At 41.6% G+C, this 18547-nt stretch overlaps 1 protein-coding gene across 4 annotated transcripts in view; it reads left to right on the top strand.

The window, feature by feature from the left end:
• Positions 1 to 279: 279 nt before the first annotated feature.
• tjp1a (tight junction protein 1a) overlaps positions 280 to 18547 on the top strand; it is a 97812-nt gene continuing 79544 nt past the window's right edge. For 3 of the 4 annotated variants that reach the window (XM_069661079.1, XM_069661080.1, XM_069661078.1), the window contains exons 1-2: positions 280 to 499; positions 15581 to 15791. In XM_069661079.1, coding sequence (XP_069517180.1) covers positions 408 to 499; positions 15581 to 15791 — 303 coding nt within the window. In that variant the 5' untranslated portion in view covers positions 280 to 407. Of the gene's footprint in view, positions 500 to 15580; positions 15792 to 18547 lie in introns of those variants that run through there. The other variant, XM_069661085.1, reaches the window with a different exon arrangement.

Here is an 18547-nt window from a genome sequence, read left to right as displayed (position 1 = left end):
AGACCGGAGTAAGAAGAAAAAAAAAAGACAAGCGGGGGGAAAGAAGAGAACAAAGTCGCCGCTACGGGGCGAACAACAACAATGAGCCGGTCCTGACTAAAATTGAATGGATTAGCCAATCTATTCTGAGCTCTAATGAGATTAGAGACATGGGTCGCGGCGGCGTGGTACCTTTCGTTGAGCTCCTCGGGGAACAGTTTCCCCGTCAGCACTCCTCCAGACGTGGAAATGGCGTTTTTGATACTGAAGATGCCGCGCGTGCCAGGGGACAATAACAGACATTTGAATGCACGCTCACCTGTGCCGCTTTTGTGGCGCGCGGATTCCTAGAAGTAGAAGTAGTAGTGGAAGTAGTAGTAGCATTAGCCGTAGCTGTAGTAGTAGAAGTAGTAGCAAAGGAGGACAACATGAAGTACCAGAAATATATCACGGTGATGCAGATGGCCATGGGAGTGACAGCGTCCAACAAAGACTGCCTCCCCACTAAGAGACAGCTGTGGTGAGTAGAGAGGAGGAGGAGGAAGAGGTGCGCTTGTGGATGGGAGCGTGTGTTGGTGCGTGTGTGAAAAGAGTGGCAAAGGTAACAAACAGTGTGTCTTTTCATGTGGGAAAAATGATTTAAAATTAGCCTTTGAGCTCATGAAACGACCCCCCTCCCCTCTTCGCCTATGTCTCGTGCGAAGTTGAAGCTGAGCAGCTGTTGGCGGAAGTCGGCTGCCTCCATCCCTCTCTTTACCTTCAACAACTGTTTTACCCACACTCAGCAGGCATTTAGCCAGCGAGAAGAGGCTTGTAGCTTTCTGTGCAGCCGCGCGTGGTGCTCTGTGCACGTGCGTGTGTGCGTGCGTGCCGTCCCTCTGTGTCTATCTGTGTTTCGCTTGGCGGACACTGTTTGTTATGATTGGCTGGCGAGGGTGAGTTTCACATGCAGCGGTCGGAGAAGCGGACAATACAGAGCAGGTGTATTTACAACAACGGTATCAAACAATGCTGAGCGCCGTCCGATACAGTCCGCTTTGAAATGATCACCTGCACGCGCTCCGTGTTTTCCCTTTATAGCAATCGCTCATTTGAAGCTTCCACGTGTTATTTTGGTGATTTGCATTTTCCCAGCAAGTCTGTGCTCAGATCTATTTCTGTGGTCTGAGGTAGTAAAAAGAAAAATGTCGGCTGATTGCTCCACTCATCACTTATTCAGCAGCTTCATGCCTCCTGGATTTAGCTGACAATGTGTTGGAGTGATGCTAAGTGGTTGACTATCATTGGCTGCTTATGTGTTTGTGTGTTTTCATATGAATGTTTCCACCTAGTTTAATTCAGACCAGACTCTATAATTTACCCATTTATACATTTTCCCCAGGCACCCAGGTGCATCCACCAAGCTTATACCTGCTTTCTGCTTTATAGTCTGCCGAGTTTGTTTCATTTTTAGCTTTTAGAAACATCTGTTACCAGCCATTGTGTTTGTATTTCATATCTTACACAGATTATTCTCACTATCAACCTAACTGTATAATATTTTTAATCGAACTGATAGGCTAAATCACTATCATAACTTCCATTAGCGAGCATTTTTAAAAGTTACAGACCATAAACTGCACTCTCCTGTGTTTCCTCTTTGTTGCATGTCATTCCTCCTCTCTCTCTCCCTTTGTTTACTGGTTGCTTATCTCTTAAGCCAAACCAATGGCAAATATCTAAAGATATTCATTTAACCCCTTTGTAGACGTCATTAACTGGAGTACTCTCAATACCCATTCCAATATTGGAAATACCTTTGATACAGCCTAAATGCGGGAACTGGTATGAGCTACTGGGCTAGTCAATGCACCAATCCAATACCGTATTGTGTTAGCCCTCTGAAAATAAACGTCTTTTACTGGAAATCAATGATTCTTTTCCACTTCAAAACAGTAGCCTGCACAGTTGTGCTGTCCTGCCACCATTTTTAAACAGGGAGGAAGAAGTCCTTCCAAAGCATTTATTGCGTGAAGATAGCGAACAGCAACAGTGTGGAGCAATACTTACACTGGAAAAGCCTGCTAGTAAAACCAAGCAGCACACAGGCTGTCCACTCAACTGAGAATGATGTGTCAAAGAACTCCTCCATATATGGAGTATACGCAAGTGTTATGTAGTTCTAGATCTTTTTATATGTATGTTTTTTTATTACACTGGTATCAGATCTGTACCAGCAGAGAAGCCATTAAAAAATCTGTATTATTAATTGATTTGCCAACAAAGAATGCACCTGCAACTATTTTAATGGGTTTATTTTCATAAATCATTTTTAAGCATGTATGATAATCTCATGTCTCATTTGCTGTTTTTCTTTGGCTTATGTGACCGCATGCTGAATATTTTGGTGGGTTTGGACTGTGGGCGTGAAAAAAACATTATTCAATTTGCCACCTTGTGCTTCGAAAATTGGTGATGGACATTATTCACTTTATTTACTGACTTTGTGGACCAAACAAGTAGAGGATTTATAGAGAAGTTAGTCAGATTAGTCAATAATGTAAATGATTGTTGCAGCTCCTACAATGATGAAAGCAGAATAGCGGAAAGTGCTTACATTTCAGAAGCTGGAGATAAATATTTTGCATCATTGCACTGTAAATCTCATCAGATTGATCATAAAAAGTAATTATTTTATTGATTAAGCAAATTTTTTTGTACAATTTGTGATTAAGTGCTTTGATATCAGGGGTCAAAAGGTTGATATCAATGTGTGTCTCTTATCTTACAGTGACAACATGACAGAAACAACAGATGTGCTGTGTTGTGTTAACATCACAGGTCATACTAAGGTAAAATGTAAGTCTGCTCCTTTTGCTCATTGAAATTAGGAGCCTCATTAATAGAAAAAAGGAAAATCAAAATACATTACACAGCAGAGTAGTGTTCAGTCTAATTATAGGCTCTCATTATTCGTACAATGAGCACATTCAGTTCCTCTTCTTCTGTAATCCACATAGATAACATTAGCATGAGGTATAATCCTTCCAGATTGGCATTACTTTACAGTGAGAAGACAAACTCTGGTTTGTTATAATGATGTCCACGCTGGGTTCTGGAGAGTTCATCCTATATTTAGGAACAAACGGCTTTGTAACCTCTCGCCTGTATAACGCACCTGACTGAATCTGAAGTCATCACATTAGAGGGAAAAGGAGCGGTTTTTCCTCCTCTTAGCTCATGACTGCTGTCAAATGTGTTGCAAAGGACGCAGTGGTGACTTGGTTTTGACACTTCTCCCTTAAGAGAGGCGCGGCGGTTTGTCTGGGGCCATCACTTCATGGTGGGGGAAGGGGCACGGCCATTAAAACTGGATTACTGTATCGCCTCCGACAGCCACTTTAACGAAGGGAAGCTGAGCCAGCGTGTGCCTGCAGTGTGCGTTTCATGGAGTCACCCCATGCATTGACTTGCATGCTATGTTTGTCTTTATTCACTGTGAAGTCAGAGCCTTGCATGCACACATAACTCAATTACAAAGATAGCCAGATTCTGGTTCAACATTAATGTAAGCGATTTCTAAGATTGATTCTGGGAGATTTCATGAACATCCCAATATTACAGTTTGATAGATGAGTTTATATGCAGATGTGTGGTGAGCTCTGAGTTAATAGCAGTAGGGAAAAGTGCATAAAAGCAGGAGTGACTTTGTTGATTTTATCTCTCTGTGTTCATCTATTCATCCATTTTTTATAAGACTAGATGTAGTTTAGTTTCACAGTTGTAACATAAAAACCATTTTGCTGTCAACCCAGGAAAATACTTTTTCTACCATTCCTTAACATGCAATTCTTTCCCTAATGCTCTGCTTTACCCCTTGTTTCCCTTTTGACCTTTATGACATATGCACAGAATCAAAACACATAAATAAACCAGTAAGCATTTTTTTCCTTTTACATGAAAAGATAATATTACAATGTCATGTTAGAGAATAAGTGCACTAGTATAAGAGGATTTTGGTACACTAAGGCAATGTTTTTATAGTAACATGAAACGCAAAGGGAGATGCTGTAGTCGCTCTTTTAACCAAACAAGGAGACAGAAGAGAGACATTAATATCACAGCAGCAGATGAGGAGATAGATGAGGGGGTGGTTCTGCACCAGATGGTTTAATGATCTTCCTAAACACACGACCCCTTTGATTAAAAACGCGACTCCAATCCATCCATCATGGTTGAAGAGCAGACTACAACAACAAAGAAAAACAAATTCTTAACCTGGTGTCAGTTATCACATAGATATATGTTATGTTCATTTTATAAGTGGGTGATGATGGAAGCCAAATGATTGTATACTTGTATTTTGCATTTATTGCTTTATTTGACAAGGACGGTGCATATGATAACATTTCTGAAAATATGCAAGAGTTAGCCACAAAGGCTCATTTTCATCTGTTGTCCCCGGGCAGACAATAGTTGAAGCACAAACAGTAAAAATTAAAGCATTGAAAGAAGCAGTGACAAAATGCAGATACAAACAGAGGAAAAAAGACATTTCTTATGGCACACAAGACGACAACATGACAATAACCAACAAATAGCCTGATTTACATAGCGCCTGTTGAAGCTGCTACACAATGTACAAAAAAGACAAATAAGACAGCAATCAACCTGAAAACACCTCAGTGTTCGAGTGTTCGAAAGTTTGATTTCTAATAAACCACGCTCTTAACGTTGTGGAGGAGGAATAGTAGTTGGCACAGTTTCCTAAGTGTTGCAGTAAATTGTTCCCTCTTAAGTGGCTCTGACAGTAAAACACATTGGGCCAAACTACTTCTAGGAGTAAGACATCTCCTCTAATTGTGGCTCTGGTTTTATCGGCTGGTTTTTAATGAGATGTAAGTGTGGAGGGTTTTTTTTCTGTGCATAAACATGATTAAACGCCATTTATCGTGGTATTTTTAGACCGTCTGAATTAGGTTATGCATTCACAGAAAAGTGCATTTATCTTTCGTATAATGTTCCTGAGGAGGAAATAAGAGTTAAATTCAAACAAGGTGAAAACATCACCATGATTAGATTGTTGTGTATCATTTAAGGAGCTCATTCAGAGGGCTGCTTTCTTACTCAGTCACATGGAATTGATCTCTTTAACATAATTACTCTGTTTTGTCAGTGTGGAAATATATAAAGAAAACAATTTAAATTGAAAACATGCAACATATATGGCCCAATGTAAACATGCGACATGTTTTGTAGGCAGGTTGGCGATCATTGCTATGTTGGGGATTTTATTCGTCATAAATTCACCTCATTGTCTCCTATTGTCAGTTGTGGTTCAGGTAAACTGCCTGATTAACTCAGCAATGTTATGGAAGAGTTAATCTTGATCTGATTAGAGTCTTAATGTCAGATTACTTGATTAAGATGCTAAGCTGTTATAATCAGAGTATTGTCTTGTTCTGGTTGGTCTCAAAGGCGGCACTGAATAAACAGAAGGATCTACAGTTTAGGACCTGATTCACCTCATAAAACAACAAAAACACATTGATATTATACGAACCAAACAGCAGTTTGTAATAACACTGCTCTGTAATTAGTTAAAGATGATCCATAAATAATAATTAGCCCGATGACGTGTGTTCAAACCGCTCGCAGCTCCTCCTAACATGTGGGTGTATCGTCCTGTATTGTGTGCCAGATGTCTGCTCTGCTCCCCTCCACCGTGACAGCTCCGCCTGGTGTTCTCAGTCCACCTGCTTAATGATGCATAAAGTCAGCGTCCCCCCCCCCCCCCCCCCCCAACACACACACACACACACACACACACGTGCAGCCGCCCCCTCTGCCCTCTGATTTGCCTGTACACACATCCTCCCTCCCAGCTCTACACACAAAAACACACATTCAACAACTCCTTCCTACCCCCGCCGCTCTTCCAGCTCCACTCATGGAGGCCATGATGCGTAATCTCACACAAACTGACAATGCCGCGCATTAGTTACCTCAGCAGGAGCCCAAGTCCAGGGTGGGCCTGTCATGATAATCAGGAGTTTTCTGAAAAAAAGGCAGAAATATTTCTCTTTTTTTCTGCTCCACTCTCAGAGTTTCTCTGTCTCGCTTTCCCTGAAGTCAAAAAAGCCTTTTTGTATTAAAGTCATGAAGTCCGATCTTAAAAACACAAGTCATGTCTTCGCGGCAGTCTTGGAGCACTCTTCTCTTACTCTCCTCTTACTCTCTTCGCTCTTTTAAGGCAAAGGTACACACGCTGGTTTGTTTGTGTGTGTGTTTGTTTTTTATGCAGTGTTTCTGTCCATTAGGAACTCGCATGTTCTTACTTTGGCAGAACGCTTGTAATCTCCTCTCAGATGGTTTATGCCACTAAAGGGAACAGATTACACAGGGTTTATTGACTCGTGGCTCACCCCCTTACCCAACCCGCACTCTGAGCATCCTGTGGGTGTGTGTTTATGTGTTGGTTGGTGTTGTGTGTGTGTGTGTGTGTGTGTGTGTGTGTGTGTGTGTGTGTGTGTGTAGATTTGTGGGTGTCTGTGCCAATGTGAGTGTGTCTGTGTGTTTGTTTGGGTTAGGGCCTTTAAGGATAACATTTTGGATTCAATTTAAATGCTGATAAAAAAAACTTTTTTTCTGTATTAAAAGCCAAAAATGAATACTATAATAAAGGCAAATGTTTCTACCTGTTCAGCTAGAATAAATCCAACATTTTAATTATGACCCTTTTAAACCTTCCCCCCTGAAGCCACCATACTTTAACAATCCTTGTATTATACTTTGATTTTTTTATGACTGAGCGTTATTTTTAATAGCAATAGCAGGTCCCACATTGTGCTAGCATCAGCAGGCATAAAACATTATACTAAGGACTGTTGGCATTGCATGTCTTCCAACAGTATCATTGATCCTCCACTTAGAAGCATAGAAGCTCACTGCTAGTAAGACGTATGTTAATAGCTCTCGTGATTCTCTTCAGTTAAAGGTTTGTTTTTGTTGTCATATTTGCCCGTGTAAGAGAAATGCTGAAGAGGCAGATACATGGACAACATAATCTTGGTGTTTTATGATGGCAAACTGATGCGCCTGCCATATCCACTGTCAGACAGATCCAACTCTACACTTAAACATCAAAGCTGTTTCTGTTCAGTACTATGTGTTCAGTGCTGCTATATCACTGAGAAACCTAAATGCTCTCAAACACCACGTCAAAAGTATATTTTATGGTATTTAAGCTCATTTTCTTATTTGTTCTCTCCCTCCCGCCCACTATGCTCTGCCAATGAAAGGCGCCTGGTACTCCCATCACAACAAGGCCTTAAGTCGCTAGCTAGTCTCTTCTCCTCAGTAGTTCCCCGGTGGTGGAACGAGGTACCAAACTCCATTCAGTCCCTTTCACCTTTAAGAAGAAGCTAAAGACCCAGCTCTTTAGGAACACCTCTGCACTTGATGATATTGATGCCATTGATGATGATGACATTGAGGATGTTGTTGATGTTGATTAGGATATTCATGATGATGACTATATTGACCTTGTTGCCCTGTGTGCTGCTTGTCGGCACCAGTGTCCGATCGCACATGAAGCTGTTTGTTGGCACTTACTGACTTCGTTCCCTCCTGTCTTGATCGTTGCTTGTGTTGTATTAACTCTCAGATGTACGTCACTTTGGACAAAAGCGACTGAAAAATGAAACACTATAACATGGTTTTCATTGAAGAGGGGCTAAGCTAGCATGCTAATGCAGAAATAAAGAAAACACCGCAACAGAAGGGTTGCCAAGCACACACTGATGAGGCTTTCTGGGTGCAAATATATGTATATAATATGTTTTAAATGTATATTATGCATATGCCAAGAAAGAGGCACTGTATCAGACTTGTGGAGCAAGGTATCGAACCTTCATACCTGTTGATTACTGGCAAAATGTGTTGCAGATCCAAGGACCGATTGCCGAGTGTTGTTTACAAATATTTCATCACTAAATCCAAATTTCACTGACTTCAGATTGCATTTTATTCAAGCACGTTTAGACGTGATGCGTTTCTTGCTGTAACTAAAACTCAAGAAATATATTTGCCTCAGCTGTGTCCTCCACGAGTCTTTGCAGTTGTTACACGGGGCAGGTCTGGATTCATGTAATGTTGAGCCTCACTAAGAGTCTGGTAATGGCTGCTTAAGGAGCCTGTTGGCGGCGGTGATGGTAACAGAGGCCTATGGGAGACTCATCGTCTCCAGTCAGAGTCAGACGCGGAGCAGCAATGACTTTTAGAATCTGTGAGTCACACGTTCCCGGCCTCTGGTGACTCCTGTCTGTCACGATGGCTCACAGGAGGCCGACAAGATGGAATCCATCACCGCTGTCTCACAAATAGAGAAGGACACGGCAGAGGGGATCCAGAGAGCCCAATTTACTCGTTTGTTTCTTTCCATCTGCCTGACAGATTTATATAATTACATTAATGTTTTCTAATTAGGCCCTTTCATTTTTAGATGATGTAACATCATAATACTGTAGTGCAATAGAGTGTCTCCAATTTACAAAGTGGCTGTTACTTTGAAGTCGTCGATGTTTATGTTTGACTTTATCCATTTAAGTAGCCTTTTTACTAGTAAGTCCTCTTTTCCAGTTAGAATACGACTTCAAATTAAATGTTTTATGATTACACAATATTGCAAACATCACTACACTGGAATAGGATGCAATGCCCCAAAGCTGAGCTACAAATACAACCAAAAATCCCGTATTATTTCTAACCATTATTTAATATTTAATCTGACTTTAGACTGATTTTCCATCTTCCATATGAGATTTGAAAGTTAAAAGCACTGATATATCCATCCATCCAATTTTAAAATGTTTTGAACAGAATCAAATAAAGTGGATTTGGTAATGACATTTATCTGCAAAAATCCTCAATCAAAATGTAAAAAAATGTGCCCATAATTGGTGGAATTAAGCGTAGTAAACAGTAGCATCTTCTTCTTTTCACTCATGCTTTATCCCTGCTCGTCCTCACAGCACTTTTCTACTACATTACATAGGCCTTAAAGTTGAGTTTGTATTTGCATGTATAGGAGCAGCGTTGCATGTTGAAAGCAGCCGTTGACCCTCCTCTCCACAGGGGTCAGACAGCACTCGGACACCAGCGATGTCCCGCCTTGTTTGATACATGTCTATATGCCTAATCTGGTCTGTCCATCTGTCAGGCCTGTCTGGCCCGATCAGAGTCTTGATCTGGTCCCAGATTTTCGGCCGTATCCTCGTCTGCCCAGGTGGCTTTTCAAAGAGCTTACAGACTCCGAACAGTAAATAAAAAAGCTTTGAAGTGTCCGCTTGTTTTCTTTTCCTTCTCCTCAGATGTTTTCAAGGAGGTTTTTAGCCAGCCAACATATTACTCATTAGGTTTATTCTCCTCTGAGGGAGTGTCATTGAGGTTATTTGGATCAAGTAGGATGTGTCATGCACCTCTTGTCACCACTTGTCCCCCGAAGAAGCAGGAGGGGTGCCCCGCCAGCAGAATGATGCATGTTCATCGGCTGCCATCACTTCCAGCTGAACAGTCAGGCATTACGAAGCAGTCAGGGCGACCTCTGAGCCATACGCCGACGATGCCCCTCTGTCCTTTGTCCCTTTGCATTATGGTCTTACTCCTTTTGTCTTTTGGCCCCCTCAGACTCTACCTCCCCAGCCCGGTGCTCCTTCATGCTCTGTTCACCTGTCTCCTCTACTTTCTGCTGCTCAAACCTTTATTTTTCCAACCTGTGCAGTACTGTGAGTTTATACTGAAAGTAGAACAAATGACTAACTTGCTGGCTGGGTAAAAAGTTACTTTGAAAAGGTCTGGGGATATAAATGGATGGAGGAAGAGTCAGTGCAGCTATTTTGGATGCACCACTGCTGCCAGATGAAGTGGAAGACGAGAACAAAGGCAAATCTGAGATCAAAAGGAATCCCATCAGAGCTCGGTTTAACATTTTGGTCAGAGCACAGTCCGTTGTTTTCAGTCATGATATGAAACCAAAGAACAACATAGCAAGGCTTTTTTTTTTTACCTTGTCTCAGCCACCCGGGCAGAGAAGGAGGACATCGGTGGTGGGATCATAATCTGGTGTGTATGTGTCTCTGTGTGTGTGTGGTTTCTTAGGTATAAATGTCAGGATGGGGATCAAACACCTGCTATTGTCCCTGTAGTCCTCACTAAGCAGAGGCAATTGTTCAGTGTGTGCCCTCCATTAGAAGATCTGTCATGACATAATACCTTGGAGGTAACAGGGCAGTCAAACTGGTGTTTTTAAGCTATCATTTCACCGGTTTAAATTGAAATGTGTTTTAATGTGATAATAGAAATAGGCTGTTTGGCTTTTGCCTTTATTTATAGGACGGCTTAAGAGAGGAAATGTGGGTAGTAGAGAGTGGGGGATGACATGCACCAAAAGACAGGGAGTCGATCCTGTGATCAGCACGTCGAGGACTGTAGCCTCTGTATATGCTGCACCCCGCTCTACCAAACCACCCCTGTATATGTAATGTTTAGAGGCTGCCATGTTTTAGCTCCTGCAATGCTTGTGTCCAATGAAGCAGCTACAGAAAGGGAAGTGTAGATATTAGACAGACAGCCCTATCATTTTCATGAGAAGTCCTTTTAGCGGCTGCTTTGGATCACATAACTTGATCTTCATCATCAGGTTGAGTTTGCTGATTTGACATGGGGTTTTAGATGCGTAATTTTAATCACTTCTGTACATTTTATTGACGTTTTGTCTCTATTGGCTCAGAAGCTGAGTTTGAAGTATTTTTGAAACAGCAGTAGAGATAAAAGATGGTTTGATTATATCACTTAATTATCATCTTTTACACCTCAGTTTTTCAGTCCTGGAAGAAGAAATGCTTCCAAGGTTAAAAATAAATGTACTTACCTTCTAATGATCGTATGCAAGAGTAACATAAGGCTGCGAAAAATATGTTTGTCCAATCATTAGAGATTGCAGTTATGGGTCTTTGCAGTGATCCAGATCTTCAAATCTCGTTCAGCTACAAGATTAGTTCACGAGACTCGTTCACCAAGTCATTCAGTGACATTTCCCGTGACGTCAAAGAAACAACTCACTCACGCCTTCCTCACTCTTACTCGTTTATGAACGATGACGGCTCTCATTGCATTCTTGGAAAATCATCACAATATAACAGTTAGTTGGCCCAACTTGTCCATTACAAAACCTTCTGACGTTATAATATCTTGATTGGCTTTGTACGCACACCTGAAATACTTGTTTGTAACCAGGTCGTTCACGAGGACCACCGGCCCTCCTCCACAAGGCTATTGGCGCGTGCTTGCATCAATCAGTCTGGTTTTCTAAAAGGAAGAAGGGGGAGCCGCGAGCATGTGATGTGTTGATCGTTCGAGAGACATCATTTAATGAACGGCAGGAACGAATGAATGCATGGAATTGAACGGATCATTCAATTCACTAAAAAGATTAGTTCTTTTTTGACGATTCATTCACGACTGAAACAGCTCATTGTAATATCTAATTTATTGGTGCCTGCAGCACACACATTCAGTCGATACATTAACTAGTGAATCAATTAATGAGTTTTCTATAATTATGCTATTTCATTAAATTATTGCTTGGACTCTGGGATGAGGTAATCTTATAAGCGTTGCCAATGACCTCTTAAATCCAGGGCAGGAGGGAGATTCTCTATTTTGGGCTGAAGTCTCATGTAATATTCATAAACTTCACCTCTCACTGCAGTCAGTCCCTAAAATGTCGTGTTATTTCTGTATTTCTGTGCTGTGAGATGCCGGCCGTGTCTGTTGTTTGCACTGAAGAGGTCACTTTGGGTTTGCATTGTGTGTGTGCACTCCAGCCTGTTTGCGAGTTTTTCCATATTTTCTCCAGAGGCACGGAGAAGTGAAATCAACTCCTGTATGCACACACTGCCAGCCTGTGTGTAATCCACTGGCTTCCATGGCTCAATATGCCTTTCTAAAGTCCCGCTGCATCACTGATGATAAATCATTCATCGGCCAGCAGAAGTGAGCAGTCATACGTCTGCTCCTTCTGATGTTTGTACCGCTTATAGACCGGACTTTAGATCAACAAAACTCTGTTTCAGTCCTTCTCCTTTCATAAAGGGCTCAAATTATTTTGCGTGTGTTATATCTTGTACAAAAGAGAAGAAAGGTGCAGAAAAGTCAAATCTGCCATCTTGACAAGTCATAAAAATAGGATTAACTGTGGTTTCCAAAGATAAAGATGTCTAAAAGGAAATCTTATGCTTCTTTCAAGGGTGTTATCAAGGGAGAAATTGCTTCAAATACTAACAAGAATACCAAAATACATCTCATATTTCAAATGTTACTTTCATTGCAAAACATCCAGTCTTAAGGAAGCAGTGATTTATATGATTCCAGTGATGTTATCTATTAGAAAGTATAAGGATTGTAAACTCTCCTCTTTTTTTAAAGTCACAGTTTATTAACGCTATAGTTCATGCAGACCTCCTCCTCTTTAAAAACATTGTTGTTAAAACCCACAGAGCTTCATAAGCTGCTGCTGGATGTGTGAGTAGAATCTCTTTGTAAAAGCAACAGTGGGATTACACTGACAGGGACCCGGTTCCTCCACACTCTGTGTTTGTGTTGTGGTTGTCTGTGACTACATGAATGTGTCGTCATGGTGCACAGTTAAGAGTAAAAGACGAATAACATTTTACATACTGTTTGGACTGTAGCTGGGAGTCTGTAGGTCTTCTGCGTGTGCCTCACAGATCTAAAACACCCACTAACACATTAGTTTTGTTTGCTTGGTATTTAAGTTAAGTAAGGGCTTCTAAATGCAGGTGGAAAGTGCTTACCATTCATGCTGTGACAATAGGGGAGTAAGTGATCACCTACAGTTAGTCAGCATTATTGTATTGTTGTTATGTTACCGTAGCGCTCTGCACTGTACAGCAATAGTCCTGTTTAGGACTCCATTAAACATCATAATAAGCTTTTCCTTTACATACAGCATGTGCAGAGTAAATGCCACAAAAAGGACCAAATACTGATGATTATATTTTAGAAATGTGAGTCATGCATTTAAATTAAGCCTCTCTGATATCAGACATGGCAAAACATATTTCAGCACACAGGGGAGGTATGAGCACAGACAATGCGAAAGCATCTGCGCTCCTTTTTTGGATTAATAAGCATTTAAAACAACATATGTTGTCTTTATACTGCCAACTTGGTTTGCAGTGCTGATATCTAAGTGTTTGTTATCGACTGTATCAGAGAGCACCGGCAGCTGCCAAGTGATAACTTTAAGTTGATCTACCATCTTTGTTTTACTGCCATGTTGCTGTTGGCAAATTAAAGGCATATAAAATTGATTTCAACATAGTATGATTTTACTATGCGTCGTTATATGCAATGATCTGTTTAAATCACATGCACCATTTACGAGTATGTTTAAAAGCATAGGATTGCACAAAGTGACAATGGAGCTATCTCATTTTCCTGTTTGACTTTCTGTAGTTTTTTTAATTTGGGATTCCCAGCTTTTAATTGAAAATGCCTGATCATGTATCTTTCACTGGATCAAAGGTTTTGAATATGCCGCAGCCCTGACCACGCTCGGAGAGACTGACAGGCTGTCAGTGGGTATATTCTTTTTTCCCATAAGGCTGTCACGTCTCGTCAACTCTGACTCTGTCTAATTCTTCCTTTGACTGATGATCTGTCTTTGTGATACTTCTCAAGTACAGACTATAGTCCATCTCCTTTTTCGAAATCTTAGGGCTTTGAATGCATTGTAGAGCGTAGGCTGTCTACAGATATGCAGCAAATGTTAAAGGAGCAATTCGCCCTTGGAAAAAGCCCTGTCAGTCAAAGCTGGTGTTCTCTGTAATCAATAGAAGCAATAATATTTGAATTGGCGCCGTTACTGTGGAGAAAGTTGTACAAACAGCTTGTGGTTTCACCCGTTCTACATTCCTACAACACCCAGCGTGCATTGCGCCCCTCCCTCTGAAAGGAACGGCCCAGCGAGAGAGGCTGGAGTGAAATACTACTGGTTTCTTAGGCAATGGCTCAGAGCGGCACAGAATCTGAAATACGACTAGAATATACCGGTGGATCGTCTTAAAAATCTTCGGGTCTGCAGTCTACATTTCAAACCTGACGATTTTGAACGAGACATGACATCGGACCAGATGACATGTTTTACGTAGTCTGGCGGAGGTTTTCCAGGGCCCATTGGAGACGCGGATTGCGTCCTCCAAAGGCACAGAGCATTTTTTTTCTCCCGTAACGGCATTAGCTCCATAATAGCAATCAAAGGACTGAGGTTGAAAATCGGGGAACTGGCCCTTTAAGCGACATATTTACTCAATCAACTAGTTTTCTTTAAACCGCATACGGGAGGATAAACACACCTCAAAACATTTCACTTTTTGTGAAACTTTGAAGAAATTTTGGTCCACTGAAGCCGTCAGAATTACAATGACTGATAATTTTTCGCTGACAATTCACCTGAAGTTAACTCTGAACTGAAGTTAAATTCCCTTGCAGCCGTGCATGTAGGAAGCAAAACAGCTTCATTGTGGCTTAATAATAGAAGACAAGTGGATGCTCCATACCTAGCCTCCATCTGCAGGCTACCCGCTGACATTCAGCCCAATTATTCACACTTGCTTGAACGCCACTACAGCCAACAGGAGAGGATGTCCTTTAAAAAGTAAAGACATCAAGAGGAAAGTTATGTCACTTTGATCCTCCAGGCATCTTTATGTTTTCTCTCAGATATGCAGCGCTGCTTGCTAGCATTGTGGACGGCTCTGCTAAGAGAACGTGTTCAGTGTGATTTGTGTGGTATTTAATCGTTATTGTGGTTTTGTGAACTCGTTGAGCACCCAAGCGATTCAACATCAGAAACTTTTAAGAGTTTTAAGACTTAGTCCAGAAGTTTTGCTACTTTGGCCTCAAAGCTTGGAACACAACCCAGACATGAAAATACCTTTTAAAATGGTATTGACGAATGTTTTTGAGACAGTTACCTATCAGCACATCCAACAGAAAGCAACGTTTACATTCATTCAATACTATGTGGCTTTAAAACTCAGTTTTGGTCCCCACCAACTACTGATGAAAATATCAGGCTGTAAAGCAGCTAAATGCTACACCAGGTTCACCAGCTAGTCGCTATCTTTGTCTGGTTGCCATGTGGAGTATTGCAGGTGGCGTTTTAACAATAACTGCTTTTTGCTGCTGGAAATCGCAAGAAATGAGACTGAATCAAAGCAGACGCGTTGTTTATCGTTCATATTGATAAGTGCATCTTCAGGGCCCGATTATTATCAGCTTTCTTAGTGATTTATCTAAGACGAAACATAGAAGGCAAAGCTAAATTGCTGTGAGTAAACCTACATTACCACGGAAATGTGTTTTTACCTGAGCGTGTATGTGTGCCTTCAGTCAGAGAAACGATGACTCGGGTATAAACTGAAAAAAATGGATGAAATCTAGGTTGTTCAGTGTTTTCCTCACGGGGAATCATGCTGTTTGCCTTTACCTGAATTATTTCTAATATCATCTTTATTCTCTGTGTTTGCTGTTGCAGGGTGACCCCACAAGATGGAGAAACATCCCCCCCAGCTCCCGGGTGTTCAGACGAGCCTATAGGTGCTACAGGTGGCGCAGGTGCTATGGCAATGGCTGCCTCCTCCACCCTCTCGTTGCCTATGAGCCAGGGTAAACCCTCTCTGCGTCGCATCAAAGGCCGCATTCACCGCAGCAAGAGCCTGGACAGCATCGACCTGCTCGACTCCAATGTAAGGCTCACTCACAACTTAGCACCATATGACTGGATATATATTATTATCTGATTTTTTTTTCACATGAATTGAATAATTTTGTTCATAAATAGTACCAAACACTCCAAGGGGTCCTCTTTAAATGTCTTGTCCACACAGTCCATAACCCAGGGATACTCCGCAGATGTTCCCACTCATTTCAAATAACAACAATCAGGAGTTGTTGTTTTTTTGTATTCCTGCAGCCCTGCATTAAATATAAGCTTCATTTACCAAATGACATTAATTGTGATTTTAAAGGAGAATGAATATCAGAGAGGCCCAAACCCTTTTTTTCTCCTCCTAATGGTTTCATTTACCGAGCTGCAGCACTAATGCACACACACACAAACACACACCCACACACTCACACGGGATGACCTTTGGTTATGCAATATTTCCTTGATTTTCAGATGAGCGCAGTTTAACACATTCCATATGTCTCGCTGTGTGACTGGTTTATTCTCATGAAAAGTATTAATCTGATAAATGATTGGGTAAGCTGCTTGGACCTAAAAAGCCTTCCTAACTCTGGGATTGTCCATTCAGCTGAGGACGGCGTTTTGGCCCACCCTCTCCTCCCGGGCAACTCATGCGTACTTGTGCGTGCGTGTGTGTGTGTGTACCTGTGTGTGTGTGTTTATGAGTGATGTGGCTTTTGGGAAAGCAACCAACGGTTTTATGATGTAAAAGCATGCCAACCTGCTACTAATGCATGCTTGGTAAGGCTGTTTTTTTTGTGGCATGAGACCGCAGAGGACACACAGATACGGATAAATCTCTCTCCTGCACAGCACTACTGAAACTCTCTCTCCCTTTTACCACCTTCTTCACGTTCTGACCCTCTTCAGATGTCTCCTTTAATAAATGTTCACAGTGTGTTTCCTCATCTGCCCCCATCCTTCCTCTCCATGTTGACAGTCTGCATCCTGCATGTGTGTGTGTGTGTGTCTTTAAGTGTGTGTGTGATCATTGGGTGTTCAGTATTTCAGCTGGTCTTAATTGGGAGCTGTCTGGTGTGTCTTTGTAAGGAGTCATTATTCTTCCCCTCCGCAGCAGCCGGCTCGTCGTCACAGCAGGAGTGGGACTCGTTATGTTACGTTTAAAAGAGACAGCATTTACAGTTCACACAGAGGATCCATTATTGATGTGAAGGAGGGGTGGAGGTGGACAGAGGAAGTCGCGGAAGGGAGGGTGACAGTCAGGGAACACGCTCAGAGATGACACAGCACAACGCTACCAACCTACACACACACACACACACACACACACACACATTTCACGCCTGTGTGACCGAGCTGTCACTTTGACTGACTGCTGGCATGAAGTTTCCTGTCAGTTTCTAATTGTGAGACAGGGGCGAAAATATCTCATAGATTTTTGAAAACAACCTTGAGTGCTCTGCTGCATTACACTTGGCAGTGATCCGGCTGGCCTGAATCTGAGAGGTTTTTTTATAAAGCCTTTGCGATCATGAGAGAAGAGCAGAGGTGGGATGTTCTGGAGCTGTGGTGGCAGATGGTGAATCAAAGTTAGATGTGACTTTTTTTGGTGTGTCATCTACAGACACAAAGCACTTCTGAGACAGTGGGAAAAGCATTGTCAGACTTTAGCAGCCCTGTTACTGGGGTTAAAAATAGAACAGGAATTTTTGAGGGAAATGTTTTACTTTATATTACAATCTATAGAAAATATTGATGATGATTGATGATCACCGATCGGGGTGGGATGTAGTCATCGAATAATCTTGATTAAATAGTCTGTGGTTCTCTAAACAGATTTCCCTGCCTTTAACTCACTACGTCACTACGCAGTGGTGCTTATGGCATGAATGACGGCGTGGACAGACTGCACGCGACCAATTCGCCTACACTCGCTTCCGCCCTGCCTAGCTTGTCACTTATTGGGGTGAATTGAGGAGACTTTTCAATCAAACCAACTCCCCACAAGGTTTATTTACTAAATAGTATATCACTGTTTTCTTTATGCATGTTTATGACACACTGAGGTAGAGAAGCTGTTAAACAGTGGCGCCGCTTGCCTGTTGCGCGTGCCATGCCTATATCAATTATTGCAGAATCGCTGTATTGTGGTATTATCATTACCGTGAGCTGCGTATCGTATTGTGAGTTACCCTACGATTCCCACCCCTAATAACCAATACTATTTATATGAAATAGATTCAGGTCCTGTCTTTGTGGTCGACATAATGTCGTATTTAAGACCTTGGAAACGTACTTTTTCAATCACCTTTTTCCTATAAGTGATTTTGTCCTGCATGACAAAATGTTAACAGTTTTTATAATAACAATAATAATGATAATACCTTTTTTGTGTAGCACTTTTCAAGAAGCACCAATAGCTTTCTATGGACAGCAGCACAAAAACACAAGCACACAATAAAAAGACCTCACAAAGGAAGATTAGAAATAGATCATCAAATTGGTAAAAACAAGTCACACTATTAGCATAGACTTAAAATCAGGAGTTTGCACAAACAGAGCTGTAATTTGGAAACTTAAGGCTTAAAGGCAAGTCTGTAAAATTGCTGGGATCCAGAATGTGTGAAGATCAAATACTAACAAGGCTGTTCCAAACGTAGGTGCCAACACAGCAAATGCTCGATCACCTTTCGCCTTTTACCTGCTCTTTGGAGCAGCCAGCGAGTCTAATCCAGCAGATCTAAGGGTCCTTTTTGAACAGGAGGGAGTTAAAAGTTCAGCGAGGTAAAGCCT

Source organism: Semicossyphus pulcher, unplaced genomic scaffold (genome assembly GCF_022749685.1).
Source record: "Semicossyphus pulcher isolate SPU_LCO1_2020_fin unplaced genomic scaffold, fSemPul1.0.p SCAF_1, whole genome shotgun sequence".
Classification (NCBI taxonomy): domain Eukaryota; kingdom Metazoa; phylum Chordata; class Actinopteri; order Labriformes; family Labridae; genus Semicossyphus; species Semicossyphus pulcher.
The sequence above is the reverse complement of the archived record's forward strand: the minus strand, read 5'-3'. Positions and strand labels throughout refer to the sequence as shown.